This window comes from Stegastes partitus, unplaced genomic scaffold (genome assembly GCF_000690725.1).
Source record: "Stegastes partitus isolate 25-593 unplaced genomic scaffold, Stegastes_partitus-1.0.2 Scaffold191, whole genome shotgun sequence".
In the NCBI taxonomy this organism is placed as follows: Eukaryota; Metazoa; Chordata; class Actinopteri; family Pomacentridae; genus Stegastes; species Stegastes partitus.
The window spans coordinates 349,039-363,860 of NW_007577922.1; the positions used below are offsets into that span (position 1 = coordinate 349,039).

Consider the following 14,822-nt stretch of genomic DNA (forward strand, 5'->3'; position numbering starts at 1 on the left):
CCTTTGGCCTTAATGAGCTGAATCTGTCAGGCCTCTTCAAATTCGTGATGTATGCTTGCTGCAGAACATGCACCTTTTGTGCTCGATATGATGTAACTCAACTCAGGGACATGTATGCGCTCTTATTTTTCCTGCCTTGTTTCAATGAGGCGCTTTCATGCTTTGTATCTATTATCCGTATTATATTTCTGTCCGTCTAATCACTTACAAATATGCATCTATCTGGGCTTTACTATATATATATATGTTTGCTTGATGCTTTTATCCTCTTCAGCTCTGATGGAGACCCAGCAGTGATGAGCCTGTTTACTGAAATCAATCAGTGTCATCCAGACGTTTGGCTTTGCTTTAGTAAATGTCTTGCACAACTTGAACCTGGTGCCTGTTTTTATTCAACCGTGTGTCATCATGATGATGAGATTTCTGTAGCCTGACTCAAAGTGCTTGTTTCAACATGGTAAGAAGTGAGATGCTTCCATTGGTGAAACGATTAATCACATCACATATAGCACCTGTCCAATATGTAATATATCGTGTCGTATGACCTTTCGACTTTGTTGTACAATGATAATTGCTTCCGCCTCATCTCCTTAGTAGGTTATGACACAGATGACATTTATTGACTGTACACCCTTGTACAAAGTATTTTACAAGAAGTGTACACGAGGCAATGAAGATGAGGAGCATCTGTGAGAGATTTTTTATTTATTTTTTTAACATGGAAGATTTGCATTACCCATGTTGGTGATGGAAACCATTACTAAATAACCACATAGTAGTGTTTGCTTCTATAAATAGGGGATGATGTATTCTATTAAAATACCATCCAGACAGGAGGCGTAAATGGCTTTATGACTGTGACAACTCTTTTTATTTTTTTTCAACCACTGCCTGCTCTATATAATTTTTTCCTTCAGGAAGAAACCGGATTGCAAAATCAGCACAGCAAATAGTCTGTGCGAAAGTAAGTTCAAATGCACATCAATAAAATAGTGTTTCGAGAGCATTTTTTTTTTCTATTTAACTCCACTAATGTCCATTAGGATTTACAGCACTTATTTGTTGCACGCTCCAGACTAACTGTGATAAAAGTCCTCCCAGAAGCACACCTGTCATCTCATGTTAAGATCTCCTTCCAGTCTACATTTGGCTTTCTGTGGTGCACAACCCAAAAAAAAAAAAAGAAAAGAAAAGAAAAGAAAAAAACCTTTCACTCCTTTGATAGTCAAGCACAAGCTCTCCGTTGCATCCTCTGCCCCTTATTGAGCCTGAGAGAATTTGCCCTGTCAGAAACAATAACTTTCCTTTCAAGGCAGAGACACTTTTATTTCGCAGCAGAGCTATCACACAAGGTGGTTGTTTCCATTTGTTCCCTTTCATTCCTGCACTTGTAGATGGATCAAATTGCAGCAAAAGTCAGACTTTCCTAACATCCTTGCTAGCATCGATTGATTTTATTTCCTGTCACCTTGTCCGACTGTAATAGCCTTTTGGGCTCTGGAAAAAAAAAAAAGGCGGGGGGAGCGTACTGTAAATTCAGGCAGGAATATGAAGTCATTATTCCTCGTGAATCAGGAAGCTGATCTCCCTGACTACCAATGACACACTTACACATACATTCACATAGCAGATATCAATGTCTGCTTGATGAATGCATTGCTACTGATGCTCCTATTTGCTATCATCGATCACCAGATTTTTAAAAGCCCCATCTATGGAGGGACTTTTGAACAGGCCTCTTGAACACAAGCCTTAGAGCGTCTCATAAGCGACTTGACATATGTTACTTAAAAGTCAGTTCAGCTGAACTAAACCTGGCTAAGAAGATAAAACTTTAAACTTGTCTGTTAACGAAACCAACACTTCACAAAGCAGATTACCCGACCCGTCTCGCATTGTCTTCAAGGAGCTAATCTCAAAGTGATAATGTCCTCTCCCTAAATGTGTCAGATAGTCAATTGGGTGAGACAGATATAAACATTCAGCACAGGGAATGGCTGCTCTTGTTCGCGGCTTGTCAATCAGAACACGATGGCAGGTTGAGCTGTCAATCAGAAGCACGGTCCTGCCGTCCACTATAATTGAATTAGCTCCAGTCTTTTTCTGAAGGTTAATTGGTGGGGAAACCTCGGCTGAGCATGGCGAGGTAATTGACAAAGATAAGGATGGCTGTCTTATCACAGATTTTGTCAGCATATGTGAACTTTATCGTTCTCCAAAACATCAGATATTAAAACTATAAAGGAGTTAACACCAGGCAGATCAGTAAAATCCTCCCGGATTGTGAATTTTCCGTGACTTTCTGCCACGCTCAGGGCTCCGCAGGAGCTCCGACTTCAGTTCGATATGTCATGAGTCAGCAGCTAGAGACATTGCTGGCAGATGCTTTGGCTTGGAGGGCAAAATAACGTGGCGAGTTGATGGTCAGTTGATGGCCTGGAAAATTGCATTTAAACCTTCAGGTGTTATTCCAAGTTGTATCTTACTCTCAAACATACAGAATTAAATTAAACCCTTCTTTGCTCCTGTCCCTTTGATAAATGCTCTCTATAGTCCAGTTCCTTTTTCCCCCTGTTCAGTATGCATGCTTGTCGAGCTGAACTGTTACGGTTTTATTATAGAATGGCGACTTTTTAATGTCTGGTGCACAGATATCATAGGAGAAACGTTTAAAAAAAGAGCAGTGAAAAGTTGAGTGGGATGAACTTGCCGCTTTCTTGTTGTCTGGTAACAAGTACTGTGCTGGGCTGCTTTAATTCTCCTGCATCTGTTTTCATCAGTGCGGTGCGATTCCGTGCCATTCTCCATGGCTTATCATCTTTATAAGAGGTGTCACCCAAAGTAGAGCTTTTAGTTTGTAATGAGATTTTTTTGCTCTCGTCTAAGCTTGAATCGTACTAGGTCATGAGCCTGCTGAAGGACTCTTGATACACTGAAGAACAATAGAGTGAGATATTGGGAATTTACAAGAGATGGCAGGGCAGTAAGTCATTTAAAGTTTTACAAAGTATGACACCTGTGTGGAATACCAAGTAGTAAGTGAGCTGAGTGTAACTTTTGAATACACCAAGAGGCAGTTTCCATTTCAGGGTGTCTGTGCATATCTGTATGAGCCCAACCTTTGCACTTGAGGCCCTAATTATCCAAAAAGGATCTGTTATTTGACATTTAGCGCTAATGTATCATCAGCAGTAATTGATATCAACCAGGACTTCAGCGATACTTATTATCCTGATGCTAATTTGGAGCTAATTAACAGAGACTGGTGCTAATTAGCAGCAGTAAGATTGTGTGTCCTTTATTAATCTCTTTAAAACATGAATAAACCTGGGGAGCTAGATTACAGAGAAAAGCAACAAATATTCATGTTTGGTTGTATTCTTTTATTTTATTCCAACTTGAACAATTACGGTGATATTACAGACCTCGAGCACAAGTCGGCCGTGAATGGATGATGAGTCCTGTGTTGAGATAGGAGATGTCAGTTGTGTTCGTTCAACTGCTCTCTGCTGTTATTAGACAGAATTTATCTCTTTTTCTCTATCATTTAATCCTGAGCTTTATTTTTCCCAGACAGGAGTCTCACAAGTCACAATTTCATATGATATGAACTTGTTTTCTATATTTAACATCATCCGCGTATGTTGCTACAACCCATTTTGCGACATGATTAATACCTTTTCGTATTATTTGTAAATAAGTGGAATATTACAAATTACTCTACACTAGCCATGCAGTTAATTGACCCAAATGTCAAGGAGCTACAGTGAAATTAAATGAATTAAAATGCTGACAGTTACCATTTTATTTCATATTTTGCACACTGGTTTGGTAAGTAACTTAGCAAAGTCTTGCTTGAACCTAACATGCAATTTTCGAAACTTTGTCATCTTGAAAAGGTCATATTATGCTTTTTGAGTTTTCCCTTTTTGTTGTTGTGTTGCTTTTTGTTCATGCAGAACATCGGCAGACTTGCAAAGCCTCAAGTGAGTTATTACCTCCATCAGAAAATATTACCTCATAAATGCATCGTGTGAAGTCCAGGGTGTTCTGACAATATTTATTTTCATCCCCATGTAAAACATTTGCATGTCTAGCTGCTACCTTGGTGTGCCCTCAAAAAAACAATAAGAATGAAAGAATGACTGCTTCCTTACAGTCCGCCATTGCGTCCTCGCTAGAGACACTCCTGTTAGGGCTTCATCTCTCTGCCTGCTCTTATAGATCTGTGGTTACGATCATCGATTGTATAAAAAGATGGATGAACCCTTTGTGACGTCAACTACAGATTTTCTGAACGGCGCTTTTGGAGCTCAGTGTGGTTTCTCAAGCCATTGCTGTCTTGGCAGTGTCTGACTCTACCATCAATACCCATCTCTTTGCATCTCCAAAAATGAGCAAAGAGGTTGAGGGTCCGTGGAGTCGAGGCGGATCATGCAAATGTCACTCAAGGTGGCCAAGCCCTTAAATATGCATACAGTTAAGCCTTAATTCAATTTAAATGGGTGAGTTCTGCAGAGTTGTCATACAAAGGCCAAGTAGATATCGTAATTAAAACTATTTGCTATACTCGGCTGTACATTTGTGACATTTTTCTGTAAAGTTTGGCACTTTGACTTGGGATCTATGGGGATTGACTTGCTTTTGGATCCAGCCTCAAGTGGTTATTTGAGAAACTGCAACTCCTGGAGGTGGAAGCAACTGTTACCATGCTTTTATCAGCTGACCAATCAGAGCAGATAAGGCCTTTCAAGAAGGGCCCCTTACAGACACAGAAACAATTCAGACCAAGGGTTAGATGACGTGATGCTGCAATGTAGATTATGAGAAAAAATGTGTTTTTTCAACACTGAAGGTTGTCTATTGGTTCCAAAGATGCAAATATGGGCTTTTTAACATCTACAGAAAAAAAAAAGCCAAGAAAAGAAATTTGTTTGTTCAGCAGCCTGAGGAACAAAGCCACAGCTAGAGAACTGCACTTCCAAGAGGTAAACGTAAAACCTTCCTGTTGCAGTTTTCTTGTAAGTAAAGAAAAGCTAATGCACAGAGTTAAACTCTATAATGCTACTAGAGGTCCAAAACACTACAGGGGACCTTTAAACCATTTATGCAAGCCTTTCTCATGGATATAAATCAAATAACAATTCTATAACATTGTTAGTATACATTTTTAGGCATATGCCATTTTGTAATAGTTTGTGTAATCTTCTCACTTTACTGTAGGGAATAAAGCATTTCTGAGGAAGTTGTCGCTTTCAAGTCTTATATTTAATCAGTGGCACATCACTTATATTACCCAAGTCCAAATACAGTGCCTTCTCACTAAATTTATCACCACTTATCATACACACAATTTATGATATTATCTTTATTTCACCCTCAGGAGGTCACGATGAGATTAATCCTGCGCTGAAAGCTTCTCCGGCGTCCGCCTTTTACAGTGTGAGGAAGCAACTCCAATTGTCATGTGGGAATAAAAGGCTTTGTCAGGAAAGCAAATGAATCTAGTGCATCGAGGTGGCACACAATATCCCTTGCTTATATGAGAAGTTGGGTTAAGTAAAAATCCATTTGCTGAGCTCCTGCCCACTAAAAAATACATGCAAAGTCCAACAAGTTTATCGCTGAAGCCACAAAAAGTCCTCAGCTTTTACTGAACACGATTCAACGTAGACAGAACCATCAATTCTTTTTTCCAGGCAATATTCCCTGAGTAATTAATGCATGAGTTTAATAATCTCTGATATACCTCCCTCCTCCAAAAAATGTGCCCTTGTTCTCTATCTCACTAAGGCAATTCAGTACCTCATTGAGCACAATGTTTTCCTTCCCCAAGAGAAGTAGTTCCATTTCAACTCAATTGATTCTCCACTTCTGGTTTCCCGTCTTTACTTTTGTTCATTCCCAGCAAGAAGTGCATGCATTTTCAATGACATCAAATAAAGGGCAGTCATTGGTATGGATGAGGAGGGTCCTTGGAGATTGAGGCACCTTCACAGTCACAAAGCACAAGATAGGAAGCAAAGGGAGAAACAATAAAAAGCAGGGCCTCAAACTGTAAAAACAGATCCTTTGATATCGTGCTTTTGTCGACACTTGGAGATTGAACAGAAAGCGATTCATTTAGTATGCGCGGTGAAATTGTTTGGACAGACACACTGACAAACAGAAGGGGGGACTGACAGGCGGAGATAGCCTGAGAGGGTGGTGAGGTGTAGCGTTGTGGTTTGCATACAATCAACTGTTTGAGGAGAGGGAGGCGCTGTTTTTTCAAGATCTGTTTGGTCCATGTGGCGCTCTGGAAGCTTCTGTCAAAGTTTGCCTTGAAGCTCTGGCTCTTGTGGTGGAGCAGCACTCCTGAGGCTGTGTGTGTGAGAGACTGTCCTGCTTCACGTTTAAAGAGTCCAGCCAGGCACAGAGAAGTCAGTGCAGCTGAAAGATTTCCCCTTAAAGTACTACCCAAGCTGTCACTATCGCTACTTCAACCCCCCACTCCACAGCATTCCACCTGTCGCGTCACATTCCGCCGGACAACTCTAATAAGTCAGATTGTTTCCTTAAATTTACTTGCGTCACACGATGCGAAAAATCATTCTGTGTAAGACAGACCTCTGTTTCTCTACATTTATTGTCGCTTTTGTAACCTTTTTTTTTCTTCTTTCCCTATAAAAAGGGAGCCAATGATGGGGCTGTGAGCAACTGGAACAGAAATTTACAAAGCTGTGTTTGAATTGTTCTTCAAGAGCAGGGTTTCAATAGGTTATCCACAGAAGAGGAAAAGAAAAAGAAAAGCCTTCATTACCCAGCGCATAAAGCCTAAATGGAAAAGAGACTGTGGAATGGCTGCCTGTGTCTGATAGGGGAATATACTCAGCTCTGATGCCTTGGGTGTTCTGGCCTGCTGCACTCAGGGCTAGCACTGGACCATACAGATTGCTGCCATTATGGAAAGTGGGTCTGTGGTGGCAAATAGACCTAAGCTCTCACAAGGCAACATACACTCCTGACTGCCTTAGGCCCATTTGGAGATGTGAATATACAGTATGGTGTGATTTGCATGAAAGTAAAGCTCTGAAAATTAATTTTAATGTAGCTGGTTGCTTTGTTTATCCCTTAACAACTTAACACTGCAGGCATTGTTTTTGTTGGCATATGCTGCGGATTCATTGGGACACAAGAGTTAAATATTATACAATATTTAAATGCACGGGCCTGTGCTTTGTCAACCAGAAGTTGCAGCGTTATCTATCAGTGCAAGGACAGTTGTGTATTTGTGTTTACCCGTGTGAGGGGAACTAGCCTGACTCTAATTTGTGGAGTGGTTTCTGTGGTGAGACAGTGAATCAGTCGGAGGCTTACAAAAGTGAGTCACTGTGGACAAACAAAACACAGCCAATGCATTCTAAATGAGGAGCGACTTCTCAGGTTTAACTTAAACTTCCATTTAGCGACTAAAAGGATTTTGCACCAGTGTCACGCTGTGAGCAAGTAGAGTCCAGGTCAGATGAACTCAGCCTCTGCCGTGCGGTATTTGCGATAAAGGTCAGAGATTGCGGAATAATAACAAGACACCATTTTTCTTTAAGAGATCTCTTGCCTTGGCAGATATTCTGCAGAGCTGTATTTTTCATATTCATTTCATGGAACATTTGATTTGGAACCTCTTTCCTCCCAGGGGTTTTGAGAGTGTTCTTTTCTTCAATGCTCCTCTGCCACTGCTCTTTTGTCATCATGAAGGTGGTTTTGTAATGGCAGCCTTTGGCATTCTGTTGCTGTGCCCTCCAACACAGCTTTTATTTCTGCTCTTTATCTGTACATGAATAGCTGACCGGTGCTTTTACTTGATTATCTTAGCCTCATTGCAGATAATTTCTTACCTCTGCTGCAACCGAGGAGAACTGGAACTGAAAGCTGTTTCTGTGCTCTAAAATTGCCCTTCATTCGTGTTTTAAAGTGGCAGCTTTTTTTTGCACTTCTGAATAAAATTCCAGGACGTGCACTTTAAAGTGAGTATATGGACAAGTCTTGCAGAAAGCCACAGTTGCACAGATCTGAACATCAGTGACTAGAGCTCAGTTGTGAAGCCGATGAAATCCTCAAGCTGACTGCCACGAAACAAAATATTATCAGAGTTTATTCAGTGTTTTGCATATGCCACATAGCAAGACAGCTTGCTGTACTATGCATTCATTTAACAGATTTGGGGAGAATCCGAATGGGAAAGCGGAAAATAGTGAATTGGCAATGAAGACGTAGCAGCTTCCCTATTTACAGTGAATTTATGGAAAATAAAGCACAAATGGGCTAATCTTTAAGCTTTAGATTGACATATAATCTCACCCTCTAGGCCAACTCCAATCTATGTGAAACATACAAAGCCTCAGATTACAGTACCAATGTCCCAGTGTCACTTTATCAGCATACTGTGCCTGTTTACTGTTGGAGATGATTCAGAGCTGGAATGCCCGATAACGTGCTGCTGATAACATGCAGCGGATCCTTTCTGTTATTAGCTATTATTATTATGTTAAAGTTGGTTGGTTATTCGAATGTAACATGCATTCAAGTATTTGTGTACTGTAGGCATTTGTGTATTAGGAGTTGTTGGGAACATAAAAATGTGTGAACTGCTTTGTTGTTGCTCTTCTGTACTTGCCACAACCAGGACTTTCCTTAACCTGAACCATACCAAAGCTGCCACAGACCAAACATTATGCTCTTGGTTAAAGACTGAAAAGCTCAACAGTGAAGGCACAAGGCAGGATGTGCTCAGTTTGTTAACATTTCATCCAAATCACAGCCTTTCTCTCACCTTAACTAAAGTGTTTTTGCTGCTTAAGCGTAACCACACAATCCTCAGGATGCAAAACTCAATATCCTATGTTACAGTCCTAAGCTTTGGACGCCCACCAACCCTTCCAACTGCTTACCTATGACTTGCATAAAATTGCAGCATTTCCTTCACTGGAAAAAAAACCCAAAAACATTACCACTGAACATAATTTGGCCAGAAATTTCACTCAAAAAGTGGCAAAACAAATTAGCAGCACATAAATGCGATTTCCAGCAGACGGGGTTGTCAAGGGGGAATGTAGCGTTGAAAATCCACCCAAAACAGAACATTTCTACGCAGGACTTCAGTAGCATTCCTGCTATTCCCCTCACCTAAGGTACTGTCGATACCCATCCTATTAATGGACAAACAAAGAAGACAAATGAGGGATTATGATTTAGTTCTGAGACAATCGCTTCCCCTCGGTGTGTGATAAGCAAAACCACAATAGGAGTGGGACTCTAATGTGATAAACTCCCACAAAAGGTCAAATGACAGTAGGAATGGTCCTTAGATCCACGGTGGCAGGTGGGGGTTCAATTTGAAGTATATTCTCTCTGCCATAAACTGTCACATCTACTTTCCTCTAGCAGTGAGATTATCCCTGTTGTGTGGAGTCATGTCCTTTAACACACACCTTGTTGCTCCTGGTGTAACTATCATAAGGCAGCAGGGAGGGGTACTAGCTATACTGGCTGTATTCTAATAGAAAAAAGGATTTAATTGGATTTGAAAGCAACAAATGGTCTAATTTGTCTTAATTAAAACTGAGGTATCACTGATTAAAATGTATTATCTGGTAGCAGTTTGATTTACTAACTTGTAGGTCTCTGGAGAAAAATCATAACACTTATGAAAAAGTCCGTTTCTACAAGATACAATTCAGTTCTCAATTAAAACAAACATCGCCTTGCTGAAAGTTAAAATCAAGCCAACAAATTACTTCAAATGACACATTATTACTGGCGATTGCAGTCTTTCAACTACTGGTGCATACCTGTGCACCAGGAGGCTTTTCTGTTTGGTTTGTTTTTTTCTTTTCTTTGTTTTTTTTTTTATTTCCTAGCCAACAGAGGTACATTGACCCTTTAGCAATTAACGCTGTAATGAAGGCTGTAATAATGAGTAATTTAGTGATGTAATGGAGTAAGGTTGTGCTCTGAATTCAATCTGAACGAATGTCTACACTTTACAGAAGCACTTTGTAACTTTCCAAAGACAAAACAGCCCATTTCTGAAGTAAAAGATCAACACATGAGCAATAAAAACACATTTAACACACTCAGAGGTTTTACTGCTCCGACTTTCGTATGTGATTTATGAATATCATTAATATTTTGCACATTTAAAAACTCTGTGCAAGACAATTTTCCTACATATACAAAAATCGGTGTAATATTAGCATTTTTCTGCTACAGAACAATCTGTGCAATATCAATACTTCTTAAATCAGTATTTTCTACTCATGAAAGAATGTGTACAATATTACAGGTATGTGTGATATTGTTATTTTCCACTTTCAGAGGAATCTCTCCAATATCCACATATGGAGGAATTAATACTTATGTATATTTATTGTTTAATTTTCTATCTTTACTGAGGTTCCTTACTTGTTTGTACTATCCTTTTTGCAGATGTTACCTCATCTTATCTTTACTATATGGTATAAAGTTAGATTTGCGACGTATGTGACATTATGTAGTCAGTTTTCTGACTTTGTTGATCTTCTATACTGACACTGCTGTCATCCAACATTTTAGGATCCACCATTCACCTAACAGCAACGTGTGGCCTCGGTAGTCCCTTTTAAGCAAATCCCACTTAGAATTACTATAAATATGGCTTGAAATTATCAGTAAGATGTGAAAATACTGTAAGCATTTTGGAATGAATATGCCACTGCAAGCCCCACAGTGATTACCTGGTGTAATCAGTGCAAACCGTAAAAAGAGAGCATTACAAAGAACAGAAGAGTGCTTGTACGGATGTTACTCTTACGGAAAAAGCATTCAGCATACTTTTCATTCTGCTGTGGCTTCTCCTGCAGACTGAGAGCTGTTGCTCCCTTTCCTGTCGCCCCTTTGCAAAAGATTTTAATCTAATTTAGTGCGATACGGTAATCACACCTTATACATGATTTTCCTCTCTTCTCTTGTATAATTCAGCGCTCAAAAAGATTTTTAATTTATGCATGAAGGTTTTCAGGAGGAAAATGCTAAATACATGATCCAAACTGTCACTTCATGTGGTGCTGTATAATTGATTTAATGCAGCTTCTTAACATCGGCCTCCCTCAGTTGCATCTGACAGTCCTCAGGTTAATGGTGTGAAAACAGGGACCCTGCTTTTCCCAACCTGTCAAGTGGTAATTGGCCGACAGTTTCCTTTAATAGTAGTCTGCCACAGGGTAGGCAAACACCTCCTAAATTGTGTACAAAATAATTGGTGGGGCATAAACAAGGAGGGCTTTGGTAAACACAAATTCTGGCTTTGAGTAGAATATTTCAATATGCAGAGTAAGTACTTTTCATATCTTGTGTAGCTAATATCTACTTTGTATTCTTGTCTTTATATCACAGGTTATTCATCCATGCACACGAGAGAGACGCAGAAAGGAGGACAGCGGCAAAAACAATAAGATGAGACCACTTAATGATGGTTGCCTCTAAGAGAAAAAGCACAAGCCGAGCTGAGGTGGTAAAAGCTCTTGTAAGCATCCCCACAAGTTCACTGCAGGCAAATCTAAGTGAAAGAGACTCAGAATAAAGGCGGAGATCCAACATTTTTTTCCTAATTGGTACATGGGGACAATATCCACCATTATACATCCATCAATGAAGAGGAGGCAAATAAAAGGATTGTTTCTGGCTCTGAGAACAGTTGAACACCCAGCTGCTTCTCTGACAGGATCACCTGAGCTGTACTGAAACCACAGCAGTATCACCCTCCTTTTCCTTTTTTTTGTTTTGGCCCTGCACATGACTCTCAGAGAAGCACCAATGGCCTGCAGCTTAGGCATGGTGATGAGTGCCTTGTTTTGGTCTGTAGCCATTGTATATTTCACTCATATTGGCAGAGTCAGCGGAGACTGCTGGTTAATTGAGGGTGAAAAGGGCTTTGTATGGCTTGCAATTTGTAGCCAAAACCAACCACCTTATGAGGCCATTCCACAGCATATCAACAGCACCATCGTCGACCTTCGTCTGAATGAGAACAAAATCAAAAGCATCCACTATTCTGCCCTTAGTCGCTTTGCCAACTTGACCTACCTGAATCTGACCAAGAATGAAATCTCCTACATAGAGGACGGGGCCTTTTCGGCTCAGTTTAACTTACAAGTCCTCCAAATGGGCTTCAACAAGTTGCGGAACCTGACGGAGGGGATCCTCAGGGGTTTAGGAAAGCTGCAGTACCTCTACCTCCAGGCAAACCTGATTGAGACTGTGACACCTAATGCCTTTTGGGAGTGCCCCAACATCGAGAACATTGACCTCTCCATGAACCGAATCCAGCAGTTAGATGGGTCTACGTTTACCAGTTTGACTAAACTCACCACTTGCGAGCTGTACACCAACCCCTTCAATTGCTCGTGTGAACTTCTTGGTTTTGTGAAGTGGCTCTCAGTTTTCCCAAACAGGACAAATGAGCGGATGGTTTGCGACTCTCCACCTGGCGTGTCCGGTTATAGTTTACTGAGTCAGAATCCGAACAATCCGACATATCGAAATGCGCTTCACATGCTCACCACTGTGTGTACTGATGACTATGTGACACCGTTTATCCCCGTGTCTATGGAGTCTACAACACTACCACCAGATTCAACACTGTGTGGGCTGGAAGATTGTCCCTCTGGCACAGAACCGGAGGACATTACCATCAGTACAACTGAAAATGACGTCCAAGTAACCCCTTTGATGGAAGTGAAGCAAGTGACAAACACAGGTGCCACCATCACAGTTAAGATTCCTCAACCCTACGAGAAGATGTACATCCTGGTTCTTTACAACAACAGCTTTTTCACAGATATTCAAAACCTGAAAGATAAAAAGGAGGATATCGAACTAAAAAACCTTAAACCTCACACTAACTACACATACTGTGTTGCTTCGATACGTAACTCTCTTAGACACAACCACACTTGTCTGACAGTCACTACTGGCCCTTGGAATGGAAAGGATAAAGTTGTAAACAACGCAACTGCTACTCACTACATCATGACTATTTTAGGCTGCCTCTTTAGCATGGTCATTTTTCTCGGGGTTGTTTACTACTGCTTGCGGAGAAAGCGTCAGCAAGATGAAAAGCACAAAAAATCAGGTAGTCTAAAGAAAAATATAATGGAGCTGAAATATGGACAAGAACTGGAGGGTGGGACTATCTCTCGAATGTCACAGAAACAGCTGTTGGCCGGAGAGAGCATGTCGCGTATGCCATATTTACCATCTGCAGGTGAAATGGAGCAGTACAAATTTCAAGAGATAAGCGATACTCCGAAAATGTTGAAGGGAAATTACATGGAGGTGCGAAGCGTGGACCACCATGAGCGCAGGGAGTGCGATATGGGGATGGCTGGGAATAGCCAGGGGTCGGTGGCGGAGATTTCTACCATTGCGAAAGAGGTGGATAAAGTAAATCAGATAATTAACAACTGCATAGATGCCCTAAAGTCAGAATCCACCTCTTTTCAAGGGGTGAAATCGGGAGCGGTGTCCACCGCGGAGCCCCAGCTCGTTCTAATATCAGAACACCCACAGAGTAAATCTGGCCTTCTGTCTCCGGTGTACAAAGACAGCTACCATCACTCTCTGCAGAGGCATCGGTCCTCTGATGTCTCGCCAAAGAGGCCCAGCACTGCCACAGGAGGGCCCATGCGAAGCCCCAGGCCTTATCGCTCCGAATCCAAGTACATAGAGAAAACCTCCCCCACAGGAGAGACCATCCTCACTGTAACACCTGCCGCTGCCATCCTGAGGGCTGAGGCAGAGAAGATCCGTCAGTACAGCGACCACCGGCACTCGTATCCCGACGCTCAGATAGAGGAGCTTGAAGGACCCGACAGCCACAAGTCCTCCATGCTGGAGCCTCTCACTCACTCCCGCTCCAGAGACTTAGCATACTCCCAGATGTCATCGCAGTATCACAATCTAAGCTACTCCTCCAGCCCCGAATACTACTGCAAACCCTCACACAGCATCTGGGAGCGGTTCAAGCTCCACCGGAAACGACACAAAGATGAGGAGTACATGGCGGCAGGGCACGCGCTGCGGAAGAAAGTCCAGTTTGCAAAGGATGAGGACCTGCATGATATTTTAGACTACTGGAAAGGCGTATCAGCCCAACATAAATCATAACCTATTTAGGTGTTTTTAAAATGGACTACACGTTGCAGAAATGACACAAGAACCTCATCTGACAAGCGAATCAATGGATACTTCCATAGTATAATCAACTCTTCACACGTATCACATTCTCTTTTGACTGTGGAAAATGGGGTAAAGATTCTTTCAATTTGTCATATTATGTAAAGCATTCATCGGGAAAAAATATATTGCAAATTAATAATATATATGTTACAATGGATAATAGGTTTTTGGGTATCGCATGGCCAAGTCCTGTGACAGTGGATTTGCTGTTGTGTAATATGAAACTACTATATGAAGATATGTCTACTGAAACCTCAATATTTTTTGAAGAACTATCTGGACCCTTCATTCAAAATGAACTTTTTTTTTTTTTTTTTTCTTCGTTCCCTGCATATATTTAATTCCAAACTATGTACAGATATGGGTTTCTATATTTGCAATGTTTGCTGTGTAAATGGAAAAGTATTAGTGGATGAATCAGGTTTAATGAAACGGACCGCTGTTCATTTAGATGATCTTGTTGCTAAAGAACCACTTTAAAACCTGTCAGAACATTTCTCATTTTAACCGTCACCGCCTGTTTTATTTTCTTTTCTTACTTGTAAAGCTTTTTACATGATTCAGAT

The 14,822-nt window shown here is 40.9% G+C and overlaps 1 protein-coding gene across 1 annotated transcript; it reads left to right on the forward strand.

Annotated features, from left to right (window-relative positions):
* The first annotated feature begins 11,811 nt into the window (after positions 1–11,811).
* Positions 11,812–14,184, forward strand: elfn1a (extracellular leucine-rich repeat and fibronectin type III domain containing 1a). Its single transcript, XM_008280368.1, has one exon. It carries the CDS (start codon positions 11,812–11,814, stop codon positions 14,182–14,184), a length of 2,373 nt encoding a protein of 790 aa, XP_008278590.1.
* The last annotated feature ends 638 nt before the right edge of the window (positions 14,185–14,822 follow it).

Excerpts from the sequence above, each read along its gene's own strand:
- elfn1a (XM_008280368.1), top strand. The coding sequence starts at position 11,812 with ATGACTCTCAGAGAAGCACCAATGGCCTGCAGCTTAGGCATGGTGATG.